Consider the following 21,301-nt stretch of genomic DNA (forward strand, 5'->3'; position numbering starts at 1 on the left):
TAAAAACTGAAAGTAGTAGAACATAGATGAAGTAGGGAATAGGGGAAAGTTTCTGAAAATGAGAAATATTTCAGGGAACAGAAGGTCACCTTAGCGTAACAAAGACACAGCTAAGAAAGGAGATAATAAAGAAAATGCTGAAAATAATTAAGTTACAGAAAGGCTGTCAACAAACATAAATATTAATTTTAATGGACTAGCAATAAAATTGGAACAAAAATTAGAAGACACAAACAATTTCTAACAGCAGTAGTGGAGCTTAAAAAAATAATTGGAGAGAGTTTAATCATTTTTTAAGGTTATTTGACTGCAGGGTTTCCTGTGCAACAGGGGACTTCACTCAGTGGCACAGTCTCCTCTAGCCCCATATTTCTAGTTGTGTGGTCTAGCAGGCCTATACAGTACATGAGAAGAGAACCACCCTGCAGCAGACCCCTATTGATCCATTGCCTGAAACTGCTTTCAGAGAACAGCTGTATCTGTTTTGTATGTAACATAAGGATTGTGTGCTTTTCTGTCATACAGCTGTGCTGAGAGATTCTTTTTTTCTAATTACTGAACCATGTTAAGCAAAGGGATGAACTGCTTCTGCCCTTTGGGCACTTCATTTCATTTTACCTCAACACCCTCACTCATGCCAGAGGCTCTACAACTTTAGCTTTTAATTCTTCTGGTATATCAAATTCCACACTTGTTTTCAGTGTCTTGCAGAGCTGCTTGCTTCCTGCAGCCATCAAATCCTACTACTGTGTTCAAGATCTTAGTAAAAAATAAAACAAAACAAAAAAACCCACCCAAAGCCAACAACTTCTACAAAGCAAGCATGTTTCCTGATGCAGATGTAGAAAGGCCCCTGGAAGAGTACAGTGCTTTACAGCTTCTTTGGTACACTCAGTACAGCTGAGTGAAGCTGAGATTACTACAAAAACAGTCTCATTTGGACTGCAAAGCCATTTGGGAACAATTAGACATTTTAAGGTACTCCAGAGCGTTCATTTTGACAAAATACATATCCTTACAACAGAAATGCAGAAAATGTTTATGCAGAGACCACCTTCCCAGATCTGATAAAACCTGGTTTCAGGAGTCACTTCTACAAAGACTGCAGTTCAGACTAAACAAAGTCAACTGGTACAGACCAGCTTGGGAAAACAGTAAGAAAGAGTACAGTAAAATCAAAGACTGACAATCATGCAGCCAGGAACCAGTTAAAAAAAAAAGAAATTGTATAGTTACTTAATATAGAAATGTTACAGAGACATTATCTCTTCTCTTGCACTAGAGAAGACTACAACCCTGGAAGTAAGAGATAAGAAACTATTGAACTTTAGACTGGAGAAAGGCTAGATCTAGGCACAGATACATATTTTGAAATTTGACCTTTTTTATAATTAAAAGGGATTGAAAACTTGTTATACAGAAGAAAAACAAACCAAGCCTTTTGTTCCCCTTGCCACACAGGCACCCCAAGGCACAGTGGTGGTGGAGGTGTATCAGAAAGGCACTGACCAAATGCTTTGACATTACAGCAGGAGGCTACAGGTAGCTGTAGAGACACTACAGTGAAGCAGCGCTGTATTTTTGTGCTCTTGTGCATGCCCAAGGAATTTACTTTACTTTACATTTACTTTACACTCTGAGGGATGCCCTGGAGAGATATCATGTAGTTACCAAACTGCAGAGACCACAGCAGCACCTCTCTTCATGACAACAGTCCTCTTTAACTGATCAGCTGACCACCCAACTAACACTGGGTTAACAAATTCATTACCTTCTTGAATAGTGGAAAAAAGAATCCCAGTGACGATCAAGATAAAGTGCTCTTCCATGTGGAGGAGAGATGCTGCCTGGCAGTTCCAAACAGACCTCTACAGAAGCCCACAAATGTCTTTGGCCATTTTGAGGTTCTGCTGCAACCTCCAGTCATTCCATTTTTGCATCACTGCCCTGTCCAGGTTGGTCATGAAGCATGCAAATTCAGCTCCAAGTCCAATTTGTTCCCTTTCATCATTCCTTAATTCCTCTTTCAGAAATTAAGGAATATTGCTTCTGCATCACAAGTCTGAAGAAACTGGAGGCTAGATTTCCCGTCTTTTATCAATATAGCTTGACAAGCACATGAAGCTCAGTGTTTGGATTCTTACTGTTACCCAACAGAAGCTAAGAAAGGATACTAGAAAAGACTAACAATGACACAAGAATAAAGTAGCAATGTTATGAGCTTGTACACAAAACATAGAATTCCTACATTTTGAAAGCCACTAGTTTGAGAAACACACAACAATATGAGCACAACAACTCACACAGAACATATCTTGATCCAAAAGCATGCAACATGCTACATCCTCTCAATTTTGTAGATTAGTGCTGCTGCTCGCAGAATAACCAAACTACAGCTTTTTTGAAAAATTGGCCCTGCACACTAACAATTGCACACAAGAGCCCCAAACACCCTTCTGAGTCTTTCAGACGGCAGGAAGGAGTTTGGGCTGCAGTTAACACAAAAAGGAAACATGCCATCTTACTTACAGGATGTGACACGATGCACTGCTTAACGTGTTTAAGGCCAGTGAACAATTTGCTGGGTAAGAGACAAGAGGTTGAGCTGCTCAAGATAACACTGTCACCCACAATAAGATCCAACTGACCAAAAATCTTCTTTTTCAGTTCCAGATTTTCTGGAGTGCATTCCTGGAATAAAACCAAAAAACAGTATTAGAAGTTATGTAGTTCAATAGTATCTATCTGTACATCTCAGACTTCACTGATCCCATCCTGGACTGACACTTAGGAATTCAGCACAAACCATCTGTTTTAATCAGCCTAGATATAACAGTTAGCCACTAAAAATATCAAAAATATCTTCCCACAGTTGAAGAAATGGAAAGCCCAAGAGTTTATGTACAGCAGAAGATGGACCACCACACCCTACAGGAGATTTAATGCAAAAGAAAATATTCTGTGTTGTCTAAAATACAGACTTTAACTCACGCAGGGAGATAACACAATACAGAGGAATAAGACCTGGTCTCCACTTTTTTTTAAGAGTATCTCGCATGATAGAAGTCAGTATTCTCTCTAAGACAAGATGGAAATGAATAGGTGTATCTCAAAGGAAGAAAAACTTACAAACTCCAGAACTATGGCAGGAGATTCCAAGGTACATCTCTGCAACCTTTGCTTAAACAACTCCTAGAGTTGAAATTAATGAAGATACTTATGCATTTTAAGTATGAGAGTCACTGAGAAAGACTTCTGAAGACCATCTGAAGTAGAATGAATGCTATCAAAACCCCTACCAAAGCTACTGAGCACATTCAGATCTACATCACTGTGTGAAATTTTACATGTGAGCCAAGAGCCACAACCTACAATCACAGGATTCCCAAAGTTATCTCCAGGAGATGCCTGATGGACAGCATGCAAAGATCCACTAGTCTGGGAGGAGAAGGACATGGGATAATAACTACAGTGGATCCCACAAGCAACAGAAAAGTCTTTACCCTATGAGAAGAAAATGAAGGAAGAAGGCCAGCCTGTTTCCAAGGGGTTTTGGAAGAGTTTAAAAAAATCCAAACAGGTTCCCAAAGTTGCAAAACATCAGCCTTCCCTTTAAAACACAAAGAAAATACCTGCTCTTTTCCAACTCTAACCTTCTCCTACCTGCCAGTACTTCATTCTGTCCTTTCTGTTATGTTGAACTACACACAGCAAGGTTAGAGGGAAAGGCTACACATTTGATATAATCCAAAATTTACATTTAACATCTGCTGCTTCAGACAGACTCTGCGGCAAGAATGCCCAGGGCCAGAGGTTTTAAACCAAAAAATGGGTTAAAAGTAATTTGAAGTCTTAAAAAATAAGTTGCATGGAACAGTACTAAAGGTTCCACGATGCAAAAGCGATAAACATGGTCATTTAAGAACTCCAGATAGAGCCCAAAGTATTAGACAGCCTTATCAAAACAAAATGATACTCTGCTCATAGTTCCAGAATCCCTGCTTGTTGGTTAAGTTTAAATAGTTTCTTTTAGTGAAGCCAAAGATGATGAGAACTCTGCAGATACTGTTCAAGCTAATAAAAGAGGTGCTTTGAATAGGTTTGTGAACTTGAAACTCTAAGCCTGCTCTCACATCAGATGATAATCAAAAAGGCAAACTCAAATCTGCTGGAAACTCAAACCTGCCATGGTTACGTAAGGTTTCTGAATGGGCCATTTGCTTGGAGTATTTTGTATAGTGTCACAATTGTATTCAGGTTGTTGGACCACTGCAATAAAGCTTCTGTTCTCAAGCATGCAATTATTTTCTAAGAGACATCAATTCCCTGAAGAATAGGGGGAAAATTAAGCTCTAAACAATCCATTAAACAGGAGCCTCACTAGCAGTCAGTTTTGAAGCCTGGAGAGGTCTGAAGCTATTCTGTTTACCATGAGAAAGGGAATATCAGAAAGAGAGCGGGTAAGATATGGGTTTAAAGCCACCACAGTTTCTCTCAAAGAATCAGTGCAAAGAGGTCAGCATGCACCACTATGCATTTTAAGTGACACTGTATATTTCTGTGCCCGTTTCTTAGGGAAGATCATACTTCTCACTTGCAGAGAACAGTAAAGCTTTATTCCAAGGCCTGGTCACCTAAGGTTGCTACAAATCTGGCTTCCAATTTAAACTTTATTAAACATCTCTTAAGAGCCTGATCAGAACATGACAGCTGTTAATTTTTAAAACCCATCTCCTGGAAGTGTTGAATTAAAGGCTTAGATGTAATAGGAATTTCACTATTCAAATACATGTTCAGAGAACACACCACAGCTACTTGAACCAGTAAAGAACTACATAAACACACGCTAGACTTCCTCCCTTGCTAACTGATACACCACATGGTGATTGAGGTCTAGTCGTCCCTAAATAAGAAACTGCACTCACATGACACAACCCCTGTACATGGAGTGTACAGCCAGTGAGTTTCATCTGTTTAAATCCAGTGTCTCTGTGTTTTTGTATAGGCCTTTCTCACCATGCCACCCACCATCTGTGCTCCCACATTCATCCACGCTCATCTAAATGCACAACTTTATTTTCCTATATTTAAGTGCTGGCATCTCCCCAGGTTCTTCCCAGCCATTCTCAAATAAGCCAAGATAGCAACTCCTCTGTAACTTCTAGGAAAACACTCCCCAAAACACTATCTTGCAAAATAACTTTTCCTTATACTATCAATGAGAATTACTGCTGTAAATTAAGCATTTATTACTACTGGGAGGCAAAAGAAAGAAAATATGGCCTGAAGCAAAGCCCTGCAACCCAGTGGTATGGTCTAAAATAAGTAGACATCCTACACAAGCAGTATAAGAGGAAAGCCAGATATTTAAACTATGCAGAAGGTCAGAGATTAGCAGCCACTCAGCAACAAGCAAGGCACTTTTCTGTAAGATCATCTGGAGCTGCTGTCACAGGGAGCAGCATCAAGCCTTCCCAATAACAAGTATGGAGTTTGATGGTAGTCATCAGCATTAGGAATCACTGAATAAAGAAGTTTGAAAGCTACAACTGCACAACAGTGAATTCCTACCTCCTGACTAGAGGCTGTCTGGTGCAAATTCAAAACATAAACAAGAAAGTCTTTCTTCCCTGGCAATCTTAATATGAAGGTTTATGATAATATATGCATTCCTGCAAGTGAGGACAGATCTGCCTTGAGCTCTCCTAGACCCACCTTCATTGCAGGAGTCTATCCCATACCACGGGACTCTTCCAAGTAGATTTTGGCCCAACCAGCCAAAGTTGTCCCTCTTGAAGTCTAGGGCTGTAATCCCAGTTTTTGTCTTGCTTCTCCTCTCAAGGATCCCCAACTTCACCATCTCATGGTCACTATAATCAAGACTTCTCCATGACCTTCAGATCTCCAACCAGTTCTTCATTGTTTGTGAGGTCCACCACAACATGTCCTCTCTTCAAATCCTCAACCACCTGTGTTAAAGTTACCATGAACATATTCCACAATCCTTCTGAATTCTTTGTGCTCTCCTGTGCTGTCCCTCCAGCAGACATTGATGTGGTTGAAGCCCCATCATGAAGACAGAGGCCTGTGAATGTGAGGTTTCTGAAGAAGGCCTTTTCTTCCCAATCAAGTGGTCCATAGCAGACATCTACCACAAAGTCTCCCATATTGATGGTCCTTCTAATACTGACCCAAAAGTTCTCAACTGGATCCTCAATCAACCCAAGAGAGAGCAAGAAACACCCTATTCCCCTCCCACAGCTATTCACCTTTGTCTTGTACCACCTAACCCCCAAGAGTTGCATTTCACTGCCATGCTACAGCTGCTATAGCAAGAGCACCCTGTGCCCTTGCCAACTGAGGTTGAAAATTCTTTTCTAGAGTTCTGCAACTTCCCCTTTCCCAGTACATTCAGTAAGGTTTTAAGTAGCAGGTAAGTTGTTTAGGAGCCATGACTACTTTGACTGCAACAAGAATCCTCCTCATCTTCTGCTGTTAAGTGAGGATCTCCAAACGTGCCACAAGCCCCTGCTCTGTTTACACACACATAAAACTTACAGCATTTTAAGAAGCCTCAGCTTGTCAGTGCTGTGATTTAGCTGATATTTTTAAGGCATTCCTGTAGAACAGTTCCCAGAGTCAAGTGACAGCAATCCTCTCCTCTCACAGAATGAGACCATAGCAGCAGCTTTCAAAGCACCAAACTATCCCACAAGCTGGACCCAGACTGTCAGCACTCCTGCAACAGGAACCACATTATATCCAGCTTTTTGTGGGAATATAAAGAACTTCACAGGATTAGGAAACAAAGAGTTCTGCATGTTAGAAAAGGAGCTTTTCTGAAAGCTTGGTGCCTAATACATTTCTACAAATACTTCCATTATCTTCTATAGTTATAATTCACTAGAAAAAACTTCACAGAAAAGACAGGCAAAAGACAGGCATAATTGTTTTACTTTCAATCTAACAAGTCACTTGAGAATGTTTTATTTCTAAAACAAAGTCTGATTAATATAAACCTACAAAAAGTTTAGGCCTGTGGTTTTTTAAACACATAAGCTGAATGATGTTTAAGACAGACATTAAAAACACCTGAAAAGGAGACCTGCAAATTTAATGAAATTAAATAGAGATTTCAAATTGCTATCTATAGCAACTGTACAGTCAAATACAATTATTCCCTATAATTTTACCATACCTAATTAATATAATAAAGGATTCTTGTAAAAACCTCTTTAAAAAAAGTATGTATGCTAAAATAAGCCCTCTGCAAATTAAGCCCTGCCATTTGACAACCAGTTCTCTTTCCTCCAATATCACTGGCAAAGCTGAGGTTACTGAAGTTACCAAAGCAAAATTCCATCCATTTGTTCCATCTTGCATAGAGACTGCTGTGTTTTTGTCACCTTTTTATTGAATCTACATCAAATTATATTTTAAGCAAAAGAATGTTTAAAACGTTCACTAATATCATTAGTATTTCAGTCCTAATTATTCTATTTCTGTTTAGGCTTTTGTGTTGATATGCTGGTTTGTTCTGTTCCTGCAGGGTTCAGGTGTGTATCTCCATTCTGGAAAAGTGAAGATGCATCTTCTATTAAGGAAACTTGAGTGCTTTTTTTATTGTATTCCACGTCAGACACTAAAATGCACTCCAGTCAGTAAACAAGAGTCACACACATGAACCTGGGGAACTACACCACCTGCAATTAAAAAACATCACATCTTGACTGCAGAGGCTGGGAGTTCAGCTAGTGAAACAAGCAGAGACATAAAACTGTATTTTTAATATCAGAACAAATTATTAAATAGAAGTATCAATTTTGCTTCTGATATTACTGTTAGCCAATAGAACTTAGCTCAAATATATATGTATTTAATACATTGAATAGATCTGGTAATTTCACAAAATTCAAAATCATTACATATTTCAAATGCAAATACTTGACTTGACTCTCCTCAAAAATAGTTTTAGATGCACATTTTGAGGTACTTTAGAGATAGATACTATGTGCATCTGACAGTATACCAAGACATTATTAAGACAAGGTGACTAACAAAAATTAGTTATTTCAAAGATGGTAATGGCAAAACATATTTACTTCAGTCTCCTTTTGTAAAGTGTTGCTACCTTCCTTGAGGATAAAGGCAGGGCCAGCAGCTGGGTAGGAGGCACACACACTTTTGCATGGCTTTGAGATGAGACACACACAGAGCTGTTGTCAAAGGAGGTCCCAGGCTGTTGCACACCTTTCAGCACAGTGTTAAGATTTTGATCAGTTAAAATTAGGTAGAAGGAGGGAAGAAAACCCAAAAAACAAACCACCACAAAAACTCCTGAAACACTTGGGTGTGAGGCAGAAACCCAATCCAGTGGGATACACACAGGGGAGCAGGAGCTCATCAGCCTGTCCGTCCTCTTCCCACAGCAGACACTCATTCCACTAAGTGGGTACACAACTTCCTCCAAGATGGTCTCAAGCTCATGAACAAAAACCAAACCATTAACAAAAGTATCATTTGCAACAAAAACCTCCTTAGGTGTAATCCAACTCTAGTTAGTCCAAACCAAGCCATACAACCTTGACAACCAAGACTTTTATTTTGAACCTGAACTATCTTACTAACTACTGCTATCCTGTAAACCAAGGGTACAAAGGCATCATAAGGGCAGAAGCTCCTTTAACTGAAAAGCAGACTAGCTGTTTTTTAGGCATGGGAATGCCATGTTATCACCATGTGACACAATTATAAAAAATATGAAAAAAGTACAGGCATGTGAATTTCCCATCCCAGACCTTCAGTCATAGACTTTTGATGAGTTATGTATGCACTGGAGCAAAATGCTGAACATGGGAGGAGAAGGAATCACACCACAAGAGAATTTTAAGAACAGGTTAACACATTTTTGACAGACAGTTGTCTAGGTATGACTGATCCTGCCTGCCTTTGGTCTCATCACTAGATAAAGAAACTTCTTGTAAAAGCAGTCATAAAAGATCAGGTAAAGGCACCAGCACTTTCAGGCTAACCTAATTTAAAAAAATAACTTAGGGCTATAAATCACTTTTGATCTGGAGTGATAACTTCTTATTTGTCTTGAACATATGAGCTCATATGAGTGTGAAATCTGATGCTTCATGAATCACTACCTCTTGAGTGACATGAAAGACTGTTGACTGCAAGATACTGTGCAAGTAAACATGGAGGTGAAATCCAGCACTTGGATGGAAACATTTTGTACTTTCCTACATTTCATAAACATACTCTCTAAAGAATCTGACCAATAAAAATATCAAGTTACTGCCATTTTATACTGTTCAGAATAAATGACCGAATTACAAGTGTCCTTTCAACCTTCAGCAGAAAAAAACAGGATTTGTGGAGGTACTAGTTTTCAGAACTACATTTTCCAAAATCACACAAATTTGGGAGGGTTTGAGGGGTTTCTGTGAGAGGCTTTTTGGCTGTTTTTTTTTTGTTTAAAGCAAATACAGCAAATGAAGACAAGTTTGCTTCATCTCCTGTTAGTATCATGGCATGAAATGATCCATCATTTTCCATGATGTTCACATATCCAACAAAACTTTCAAAAGGCAGACAAGTTGATCAGGCTGCGACAGTTGAAGATCCTTTTTGTTCCCTCAGGAAAGGGCAATAAGATCTCAAAGTAGTTGACTGACCTCCTCCTCCCTACATCTTCTCTCAAAGTACTAGATTTTCTGTTTTTCTCTACCCTGATCTCATCCACCCTGAAAAATAGGGAAAGTGATCTAGGAAAGGCAATGGAAACACAACACCACCCCAGAAAAGGGACTAGGGAGCAATGGAAGAGAATAGTTGTCAGGCAGGATGACAGTTTTGGCAATGACAGCTTCCTGAAACAAGGACCAAAACCATATTCAAGACTGTAATGGTAGATGACATCAGCTGCTATATGCATAGAATAGATGGGAAATAAATGTTAAAAACCTTGGAAGGACGTAAGTCCATTCAGCAGCAGCACTACTACAGTGACACTGGCAAGCTGTTTACCTAAACATCATCTTTCAGTTCAACTCAGACACTGACTTCATAAAATGTTTTACAGCAAGTCTTTAAGATCTGATCATTTAAACCTTTAAAATTAGAAAGAATTTTCTCAAAACTTCTACAAAGACAGCAAGTCAAGTCCCATGCCTAAAACCTGTTCTCAAAAGCCAAAACAGAACTTCTGGTGCCTCAGGCCAATGTATAAGCTCTGTAGGGTAAAGCCAGGCCTAAGGTTACATTTGCCCAGCTGAGAGCAAACAGACCCATGTTTGTCTGTCCAGGGCTCAGTTCAGAAGAAGCCATGTTACTGCAATGCTTGCACACTCTGCCTGCCAGCAGTTTTGTTTTCACAGAGATCTGTGACTAACAGAGCCTCCAAAACAGTACGGTCTTCCAGCCTATGAGCTCAGGGCAGCTGAAGATATCTTCACCCACTGTCTGCAGACATTCCCTCATCCCCAGAAGTAAAAGGGTTCTTGAAAGATATCAGGAAAGCCAAACAAAAGTTACAAGCAGAAACTGGTAAGAGACAGTCAAAAACTAACTTCTATGACCAGAGACACAAGATACTGGTTTACAAAGCTCCAAAGTCAATGCTGATTTTGCACCCTGAAGGCACCACCAGACTTTCTGAAAGCTGTTAACACTGTTTTTAAAAATATGTCTAACTGGAAAAGATGAAAGAGCAAGCAACATCTGAAAGATACCAGGCTGAAAATCTATTAGTGTCATTATCACCAGCTCAACAGCCTGCACAGGTGTAATGGGGGGAAGAAGAGAGGGGGCAGAACACCCTCACCTTTTAAAGGGGTGGGCAGGAAATGAAGATACTGTTCTAAGGCTTTTAGGCAGAGTTCTTTCAAAAGTAAAAAGGATAAATACTTCAAGAACAAAAGGTGTAAGTTAAAAGCTTCACCAGTCTGTTTTTGCCCAGTCTGTTCTGTTCAATGCCACAGCACAACAGACAGGTTCAGAGATCACCTCTCAGTGACCTTTTGTGTCCATCTTCAACCAGCCCAGCCAGCCCTCACAAGTCACCAAAATACACAGCAGCTCAGGCGTTGAGAGTAACATCTTAGCAATGGTTAGCTATCTAATCTTCCTCTGACAGCTAGCAAACTTTATTGTTCTGTTAGTAAATTGTTCAATTTAAAACCTTTGGTTTTGTCTTACTAGTGTTGTGGTAAAAGATCATACAAGTGGTGCACTTCTTTCAATTTATCTTATTTATGAACTAGACACATGTCCACTAAAATCTGGTTTTAATACTCAAAGGAGAACTAAGATGTTCAGTACCCAATAGTCACATAAAGACAGAAAACAAATGTAATCATGTATTTATGCAGGAAAGCTAAGAGCACAAAAATAATAAACATTTAAGTCACCCATGATAGTCCCACACCAGGAACATTCTAGTACAAACATATCCATTAATTTATCTCCATGGAGATTTCAGCTAATGGAAAAGTTATTTCAGAATTAAAGCTTTTAAGTGATATAAAAACTTGCAGCATACATTAACCTACATGCTATAGGCTATGCACTTATTGCAAGTTGCACAGGAAAGTTCTGAGAAGTGAACTCACGTGAATACTTAGGTTGAGAGCAAAACACAGACTAATTTCCTTCTGAAGTTGATGTAAAGCACGCTAAGCAAGGCAAGTTACTTCATGAAAATGCTCTGGAGAGAGAATATATAACCTTTTAAAGTGTTCAAGACATCACTGTTATAAATTTTCTTCTCAGTTCTTCTAATTATCTCTTGCATCTTTTTCCCATTTGTATCTTCACTGATTTAACTTGGGAAGTTCCATTTTTTTATTTTTTTATCCCTTGTGTTTGAAGTTATGTCCTATAACTACTTGGAAGGCAACTGTCTGAAGAATTTACTCATGGAGGGCAAACATCAAGAAGTTTTTAAAGCTTTTAGTGGACTTAATCTACAAAGACCAGATTTAAAAAGAAGTTAAGATTTAACCAACTGATATCCAGGGTAAAGAAATGGAGTTCTCATAAAAATTCTGAAGTAAGCTAAGCAGTAGGTTATATCATTAAGCATGAAAATTGAGTTCTCTATATTTGACTAAGATTAATGCAACCAATATTTTATTTTTAAAGTAATTAAAAGTCAGAACACTTGCACTCAGAAGTTAAAATTAGTACATTTTGTCCTTCCATATTCAAAGCTGCACTAAGCAGCATTTCTTAAATGTAACATGGTTCAGTCATAAAGTAGTCTACTCACTGCTGAAATAAGGCTGTGAGCCTAGATTGTTTCATTCTATTCCACCACCCTCCTTTAAGATAAAATTAAAGTCTATTTGAAATAAGTTGCCTGCCCACTTCCATTGTGCATTTGTTAAGACTTTGAATAAAGCTAAACTTTAATGCTATAGTTTGGAGACCTGATACAAATAGTGCCAACCATGTTTTCACATGTTATCCATGGGCATATTGCAGCTATTTTGTTTCTTTTTATTGATATACTAAATACTACATGTTTAGAGACATCAAGAAGACTAAGGGAACATAAAATAGTGCTAGAAAGCTGCAGTTACCCCAGGTACACTGTTGTTGTTTGGAGACTACCAACACAACACCACTGAATTCAGCTACCTGAAAGGAACACCCAGGTTCTCTGAGGTGCAGGCTGGTAGGACAGCAGGCAACAGACTGAAGTTGCAACAGGAGACTTCTAATTAGATATTAGGGAAAAGTTGCAATGACAGTAATCAAACATTGTAACACGTTACCCAGAGAGACCAGAAGTGCTTACCCAAAACTCAACTGCACAAATTCTATGCAAGCTGATGCAAGTTGGTCCTGCAATGGGTTGGGCCAAATGAGTTCCACAGGCTCCTTCTAACAGAAAATTACTTTGATTTTGCAATATTTGCCCAATGCCCATTTTGTAAATGAACTGATAGTGGCGGGACCTTGATTTTAATCTGATGTTGCATGCAAGACTTTATTCAAAAATCTTAAGATTTTGTCAAAGACCCTCTCTCATGGGACCAATAGCATACCAGAACTCAACATCCCTGCCAGAGCAACAAGACTCAAGAACGTCATCACAGCTAGCTTTAGTTCAAAATAAGATGATAAAATAGAAGTCAGAATGCTAAAGAGATACAAAGTTGGCACTAAGAAGGATCAGATCCTTACAGGCAGCATACAGGAGAAAGTAAGGACACTATATGGCTATACCAGGTAGTAAGAAATGCTTGAAACAGCAAAAGAAAACAAGAAGAACTATGAGAATACTGGAAACAAGAAGACAGCCTTCACAAGCAAAAGGTAGGAAGAACAGTCAGTTCTTACTCACTGGAATAGGCTGGCCAGTGCTGTTTCACAGACAGCTGTGCCCTTTGTTACATCCATTCATAAATGACCTGTAAGTTAGCTCATGAAATTTAAGTTGGCCATATTATTACAAGCACAAGCATTTGCAGAAGTTGTTTACAAGACTGAGTGATTGGACTATATATTTGCAAATTAAATTCAGTACAAATAGGCAATACATGCATGAACACAATACTGCAAACTAACAAGTTTCGAGCTCGCTAGTGACTAAAGAGCAAGATACTCTTAAGAGTAAGGGGTGAATATATAGTTTCATGCTATGAAGAAAAGGAGTGAACACAAAGCAGTGTACCACTGTAAAAAGCTAGAGTACATTCACACCTTGACTTCTGCATGAGGCTTTGCCATGCCTCCCATTCTATCCTCCTCACTTCATCAAATTGGGAGGAATAAAGGTGTGGAAGTCTGTGCTCTTTTCAGTTCAGTTTGTTATTAGGGTTATGTTGCAGGTGATCAGACTGGGAATTTACAGTCTGAAACAGTGTAAGCTGTAAATGAGAGTGCAGCACAAATCCATGTAGAGACAGCTAAGGATCCAACACTGGAATAATACTGGGAAGCCATTTAGGGTAGAAGATGCCGATCCTAATGAAAACACATTCATACTTTATCCCAGAAATGATGCCAGATTAGCCTATTCTCTGCACTATGTCCAATCCAGTGAGCATATTAACAATTAAGCAGCCACAAACTGTCTGTCCTAGCAGCTCAGCTTGTTCTCCATTCCACTTTTACTAAGCAGGACAGATTTCAAACCTATGTATCAACCCTGGTTTTAATACTCTAGCATTCTGGGATAGCTGTGTTTGGTTACAGCACTCCCTCACAGTCAGAAGAGTCATCCCATATGTCATACTCCCTGCCTTCACTAGGTACATGGAGAGGAAAATTACATTCTAGACCCAGCTCTAGAATGTGTGGCATTCCCTAAATGACAATCTGTCCCCCAAATATGTCCTGCCAACCTTCACCTTACATTCATGTTTTTAACAGGTACAGTCATTATTATATATGGAGGTCACCGATTCCCTCCCAGCTTAGCTGCCAGCCTCTCCCCCCATAACTCAGAATAAACTTGCAAAGACTCTAGTGCTAAAAATTCTGCAAAGAGGCATGATCTCCCACACCAGAATACCATCAGGCTAGAAAGAACTTTAACAAGCATGACTATATTCTTATGGGGTCATGCTGTTGAACTCTCCAGTGCCCACCTACTGTGTAGCACAGCTTTTAATCACCTTTCTGAACAATTTGCCATGAGCTAGCAAATCTTTGCTTACCTGAATGAAAGTAGCACCCTCTACTGCTGCCTTCAGGTCTGTACAAACACTAATGAGAGCCAACTGCTGCTCCACACTCAAAGCTCCTTTCAGGACTCCCGACTTCTCCATCTCTTTCATTTGTTTGCTGACGGAAACAACATAGACACATTTAAACACGTTATCATTGTTCAGCCACCATCAATTTTTTAAAAAACCTTCTTAACAAACCATGTTCTACACTATTTGTTATGCCACTGCTCACATCTCTATTCAAAAATATAAAGGTTCATTGCAATAATTTCTCCTTCCTCCCCCATCTTATCAAAGGTTTTTCTTCTCTTCAAGCACAGACAGCTCCAAGATCTACACCTAGATGTCAGATGGTGACCACTTCAAATTTGTTTTAACTGATGCACAATCAGCAAGAGGGTTTTTTGGCTCATATTTAATGGCAAGCAAGGTCCCTTTTATAAACTTCATCTCGTTTTACAAACAGCTCTTTTGCTACAAAGCCGCACTGTAGGAAAACCTCTTTACTAGTATAGAAATAAAGAAATATATTTGATACAGGCAAGAGTCCTTCATAAAAACCAAACCTACATTTTGATGTTTTTTTAATGACTACAGAACAAGTGTTGAAAATTTTAAATAGTTACTAAACTTGAAATGAATGCTCAAGTACACACCCTGGCTGGGACTGGACATGCCACTTCTTCAGAAAAAGTCTCTATAGTTTGAAGCCCTCAAACATCCAGAACAAGTAAGCCATTTTTCAAAACCATTATAAACTGCTTAGAGGAACAATGGCCACAGAAATTAGGTGGGATTAATCTGTCTGATCACAATCAACCTAAAGCTCCTTGATGTAGTCTTTATCATGGTTAAATTGGTTCAGTTTTCATCAGTTTCAAGACAGAACTCCTCTAAGCTGTTGGTTATTATTCAGCAAAAACTGCTGATCCTCATGAATACGTGGGGAAATTGACCTAATGAATAGCAGCAGGAAAAAGAAAAAATCCTTTATTCTTCCTACCAACTTAATTAAGGACATGGCAAATAGATGGCTGAAAAGCACAGACTTCTACTTCTTAAGCAATTTATGGCAAAGAATAGGAAACAGGGATCTTCAGCTCCCTTTCCCTAGGTCACAGGGAATGTACAGCATGCTGGACAGAAACTTCATCCAACACTTAAGGCTTCTAGCACTAAAGGTGCCAGTGCTTCATCTGAAAAGAAACAGGTGCCCTAAGCTACAGAATCCAAACTTCTGGCTCCCTCACACCTTGTGAGGCAAGATGAATAATTCAAAAGGTCTTTACAATCCATTCATTAGAACTTCATTTCCCAGGTGCTTTTGCCCAGTAAAACACATACAAAACAAAAGTTACATTTTAGGAGATCCTACCAGAATTACTTCCTTCTTTGAAGAAGAGGGTGAAGTTCTTGTTCACTTTCATTGCAATACTACATTTGTCTTATTCTCCTAGGTTCTCAAAAATTACAGTACATGACTGGTGACTAAGGGATTCAAAAAAGCTGGAGTCATAGACTAAGTGATCCAGCTTCTATTTTTCTTCCCCTTGCAGCACCCATCTCCTCTTTCATATCTTCCCTTCTGTGCCAGTGATAACCATTCTGCATTTCTGCTTTTCTGTCACAAATCACTAACAATACACTGTGCACTCAGAATATAATTTCTTAGTTAACCTTCAAAACTACCACCTTCATCTTTGGAATTTGAGGCTGGACTGATTTTAATTCCTAAACAAAGAGCATTCCTATTAACATAACCAATCTTCATGTTAGCCATGCATTTAAGTCAGTTAAAACATGGAGTAGGAAATATATGCATTACTTCAGTTTTGGCTTTCCCTCCTGGGAAATTTTTTGCACCCTTTGTCAATCTACTTGTAGCCATTCTGGTTGCTTTGTTCCACAAACAAATTTTAGTCTTTCAAGCACTAAACCACCATTATATTCCCATGGGGTATTAGATTGCTGTAGAACTGTGGGAAACCAGTGTTCCCTGATACTTACCATACATAAGACACAAAGGTTTGTACATAGAGCAGTGCACCACTGACCTCTACTGGATGACTTTGTAATGAAGACAGCCTAAATTTTTTTGGGGTGAAATTTTGGTCCCTAGGATGACCTTAGACTGCGATCACTGCAGCCATATCCACAGCTTCACTCTGCAGCTGGATTGTATGTGCAGCACAGAGTTTCACCTGTAAGGTCTTTGAAGAATGAAGAATTCACATCAATAAGAAAATACTATTTCCTTTCTGAGCTTATGCTTCAACTACCTCCAGAGTTTTACTGTTGTACCTGTCTGCCCATGTCAGCACTATTCTGGGAACTGGGCTAGTATTTGCTTCAGGATAAGACATCCAATCTACAGGAACACTCCCAATCACATAAAATGCTTCTGCTTACAAACCCTACTCTAAAAGTCTTTACAGAAGGACCCTGAAAGCAATGCTAACACTTAACTCATCTTGTTCACATCCCACTTTCTTCACCTTTATCCACAGCCACTACTGGGCACTTGTATTCAGCACACATGGTTGCAACCAGCAAATACTTACTAGAAATAAGGCTGCTTAATCACAACCACACTGCTCACACTAACAAGTAGGGAAGGAAGAGAAGAAAACACCAGCCCTGTTCTTCACAAGTTCAGCCAGCTGCTGTTGTCCAGAGACTAGAACTATTCAGCAGTCAGTGGTGTCTGATAAATGAGAGGGTAGTTGGCATGGTGAGAACAAACCAAAACATCACTCATCTTTAGCCCGAAACAGAAAACACCAAGTAGGTTTTGTGTAGCCAAGCCTGAAAGCTTTCAGGAAAGGAGATTTTACTGACTCCTTGGACAACCTGTTACTCTGCATACCAAACTCTTCTCAAAACACAACTTTAGTCATTACACAAATCACCCTTACTGAAATAATTTGTTCCAGCTGCCATGGGCACTGGCTACCACACAGGAATGAGGTGAAAAAACAACATGTCCTTTTGGAGGTATTTCATCTCAGTCAGACAGAACAGTCAGACAGAACCTTTTTAAGAAGGACTCTATCCCCTTCCAAAGCCTATCAATATGTTCTCTAGTTAGTTCTGCAAGTGAAGCAGTTTTGCCTAGCTAGTTAATTGCACTTTTGGCAATGGTGAGTGGGCAGAGATAAAATCAAAAGGTAGAGTCAAGCTTACAATTTAGCACAAGCTCGATGTGCCAGCATCAGGCACTCAATATCAAACTGTGTTCTGAAAAGAATCATCTATTTAGAAGATGACTCTCCCCTTAAAGGAGATAGATAAAACTATCAAAGAAGACCTAAGCCAAGCTGCATTTTGCCCTTGATATATATACAGTACCAATACAACAAAGCAGTCCATAAGACAGACTGGAAGACTAAACCAGCAAGCCTGGTAATTAATCAGTCTTTATCAGCAGAATAATTATGTTTAAAACAATAGCACAGTAACTACTTAGAAAAGTTTATGTATTTCAAGAACCATAAATTTATTTTTTGCAGAGGGGCATGCACTAAAGTATTTCTGCATCCTATGTTTTAGGACTACTTTCAGGAATAGCACACTTGTTTTTCTAATTCTCATTATTTCAAAATTTAGCAACCTTACATTCAAACCAGAATCACACCGATGCAGAAAAAAAGCGCGCTGGATATGAAAAATTACATTTCCCAAGGCAGGCTACTAGAGCATGCATTCAGTAGGTCCTGTGTGGTATAAGGGTGTTCATTAGTTTGTTTCTTCATCAGAACAAAAGGTTGTTCCATTAGAGCAGACACTGAGATGTTCTGAATTTATATAAAAGGCAATGACTTCTGGATTAATGGACTAAAAGGCAACAACATAAAATAATTAAGTACCACTTCTGCCCTCACAGAAGTAACATCTCCTTTTAGAAGTAAAGTGAGTGTTGCTTACTACTCAAACCCCTTTTTATTTGGAAAAGGGAAACTACAAATAGTCATCTGCACACTTTAGTTTCTCCCCAGTAAGTCATACCTCCATACTCTAAAAGTTTGTGGACTGCAGACCAGAGTGGAATAAATATGTTCCAATACTAAAACAAAATAAGCCACAAAACCCCTAAGCCTAAAAACTTCCCTAAAGCTATTTGCTATTTGGAGGGAAAAAGGAAAGCAAATTACATCAGTTTCAGAGAACCAGTCACCAGCTGGCTCTATCAGACAGATATCCCCTTGCTGCTCTCCTGTTAGCATGCATTACCTGCTCAAGCTCCAGCTCTTACACAAGTACCACATCAGTAAATCACTGTGATTTACTGCAGGTTGTGTGCTATGAAATGAGTGCAAAGAAGTTTGTATCTATCAAGATATGATCAATCATTAAAGCAGTGGTTGAAGAAACTGTGTAGCTTTGTATTCTTGTCACGAAAACTATGTTTTCCTGAAACTAGGCTTTTTAACTGGTGTTACAGTAGCCAAAATACACAAGTTAATTATAAGTTAAGATCATCTTATGTAAGAGGCAAAACCTGCCTTGAACTCAACTGAACTTGCCTTGAACCTATCAATGACTTGGATGAAGGGGCAGGTGCCTCCTCAGCAAGTTCACCAATGACACTGAACTGGGAGGAGTGGCCCCAAATGTCCGTGCAGCCCTTCAGAAGGACTTTGACAGGTTGGAGAGAAGGGCAGAGAGGAACTGTCTGGAATTCAACAAAGGCAAATGCAGAGTTCTACACCTGGGGAGGAATAACCCCAGGCACCAGCACAGGCTGGGGGTGACCTGCTGGAAAGCAGCTCTTGGAGAAGGACCTGGGGGTCCTGGTGGACACCAAGCTGTCTTGGCCAGCAGTGTCCTTGTGGCCAAGAAGGCCAGTGGGATCCTGGGATGTATTAGGAAGAGGAGTGCCAGCAGGTCAAGGGAGGAGATCCTGCTCCGGATGTCTCCTCTGCCCTGATGAGGCACATCTGGAGTGCTGCATCCAGTTCTGGGCTCCCCAGTACAAGAAAGACACAGAGCTCCAGGAGGTGGTCCGGCAGAGGGTTATGAGGATGATTATGGTGCCAGAGCATCTCTCCCACAAGGAAAGGCTGATGGAGTTGGGCCTGTTCAGCCTTGAGAAGAGACAACACAGGGGACCCCAACAATGTCTATAAGCATCTTAAAGGAGGATGTCAAGAAATGGATTCAGGCTCTTCTCAGTGGTGCCAAACAATAGGACAAGAGACAACAGGCAGAAATTGGAATACAGCAAGTTACACCTGAACAAGAGGAAGAGCTTCTTTACTGTTAGGTTAACTAAACACTGGAACAGCTTGCTCTGAAAGATTGTAGGGTCTCTTTCCTGGAGCCATTCAAAAGCTGTCTGGATACAAGGAACTTTAGAAAACCATGCTTGAGCAGGGAGGTAGGACTAGATGACCTTCAGTACTCCCTTCCAACACTATCCATTTGGTGATTCTGTGAACTCCTGCAGGAGAACACACACAGGCACACAACAGTACAGACCCACTTAAATAGCACTCTATCCTATTACACATGACAATCTATGCCTCATGTTTCCAAGCTGAAAACCTTGGAAGGCTAACATCCTCATGCTGCTATAAGAAAAAATATGGGGCTTTAGTAATGAACACCACAAAGCTGCCACCTAATAATCCAGTCTCATTGTGGCTACAACTATGACAGCAACTCTGAAAAAACCCAAAAGTTTGTGTCATCTACGTGATGCAACAGAGATGTTTGGTCTAACATCTACCTGGAAAGAAAAAAAAAGAGGGGATAGATTTTCCCACTCTTCTCTTATCAAGCCTTTTTTAGCAGATTTCAATAGACATCACATACAGTTTAACTTCTGAACTCTAACAACTGAACTGATCTACAAGTTCCTGAAGTCACTCCTGTTTGCTTTAAGGCTTGTTACAGAAAGCAATTAGGATGCAGCACACCACAACTTTTTTTCAGGTGCACCTTACACCCCATAGAGCCGACACACAAGCTGACATCATGCAGTCCAAGGCATCATGAAGGAAGAGCTGATGCATTTAGGTTGGTGCTAATTGTGAAGTCATCTGAAGTCCAGCATTAAATGCCAATACAGCAACATAAGGTTGTGCACAGAACCACTTTATCAATGTACTTTCACCCTCACTCACAGGCAGATAAAAGCTGTATTTTCAGGCCCAGCAAGAATAGGGTGCAGACAAGCACAGACCAAGCAGACATCTTCCTTCTAACACAAGAATTAGGGGTCAATTAAAGTAATTTAGGAGCCAGGTTCAAAACAAACACAAGGGAACAGCTCTTCACACAATGAGCAGTAAATCTGCAGAACACAAAGTCCTTTGGTAAGGAGGCCACAGAAGGATTTATATCAGTTCAAGGGAAGGTTAGAGAAATACTTGGAAGAAATCCAGTTAAGAGTGACAGAATAGATAATTAACTTGTTGGCATTGAAGGTTGGGGGAGGAGCCAGACAGGCAAGACTTGAACTTGTAGCTCTAGCAGTACCAAAAGCACAAGGCTTTAGCCACAGTGCCATGGGCAACAGAAGAGGGCTGGAGGTCCCCTGGACTCAACAGGTGGGAGTGACATCAGGTTCACACCCTCACACTGGCACTCCTTCTAAAGATGCTTCCTGCTTC

General features: G+C 39.8%; 1 protein-coding gene across 1 annotated transcript in view; it reads right to left on the reverse strand.

Moving 5' to 3' along the window:
• CRYL1 (crystallin lambda 1) overlaps positions 1–21,301 on the reverse strand; it is a 51,346-nt gene that overhangs the window by 26,463 nt on the left and 3,582 nt on the right. The window contains exons 3-4 of the mRNA XM_059466183.1: positions 14,676–14,802; positions 2,530–2,691 (exon numbers count right to left, since the gene is read on the reverse strand). Coding sequence (XP_059322166.1) covers positions 2,530–2,691; positions 14,676–14,802 — 289 coding nt within the window. The remainder of the gene's footprint in view (positions 1–2,529; positions 2,692–14,675; positions 14,803–21,301) is intronic.

Source organism: Ammospiza nelsoni, chromosome 2, assembly GCF_027579445.1.
Source record: "Ammospiza nelsoni isolate bAmmNel1 chromosome 2, bAmmNel1.pri, whole genome shotgun sequence".
Taxonomy (NCBI): Eukaryota; Metazoa; Chordata; class Aves; order Passeriformes; family Passerellidae; genus Ammospiza; species Ammospiza nelsoni.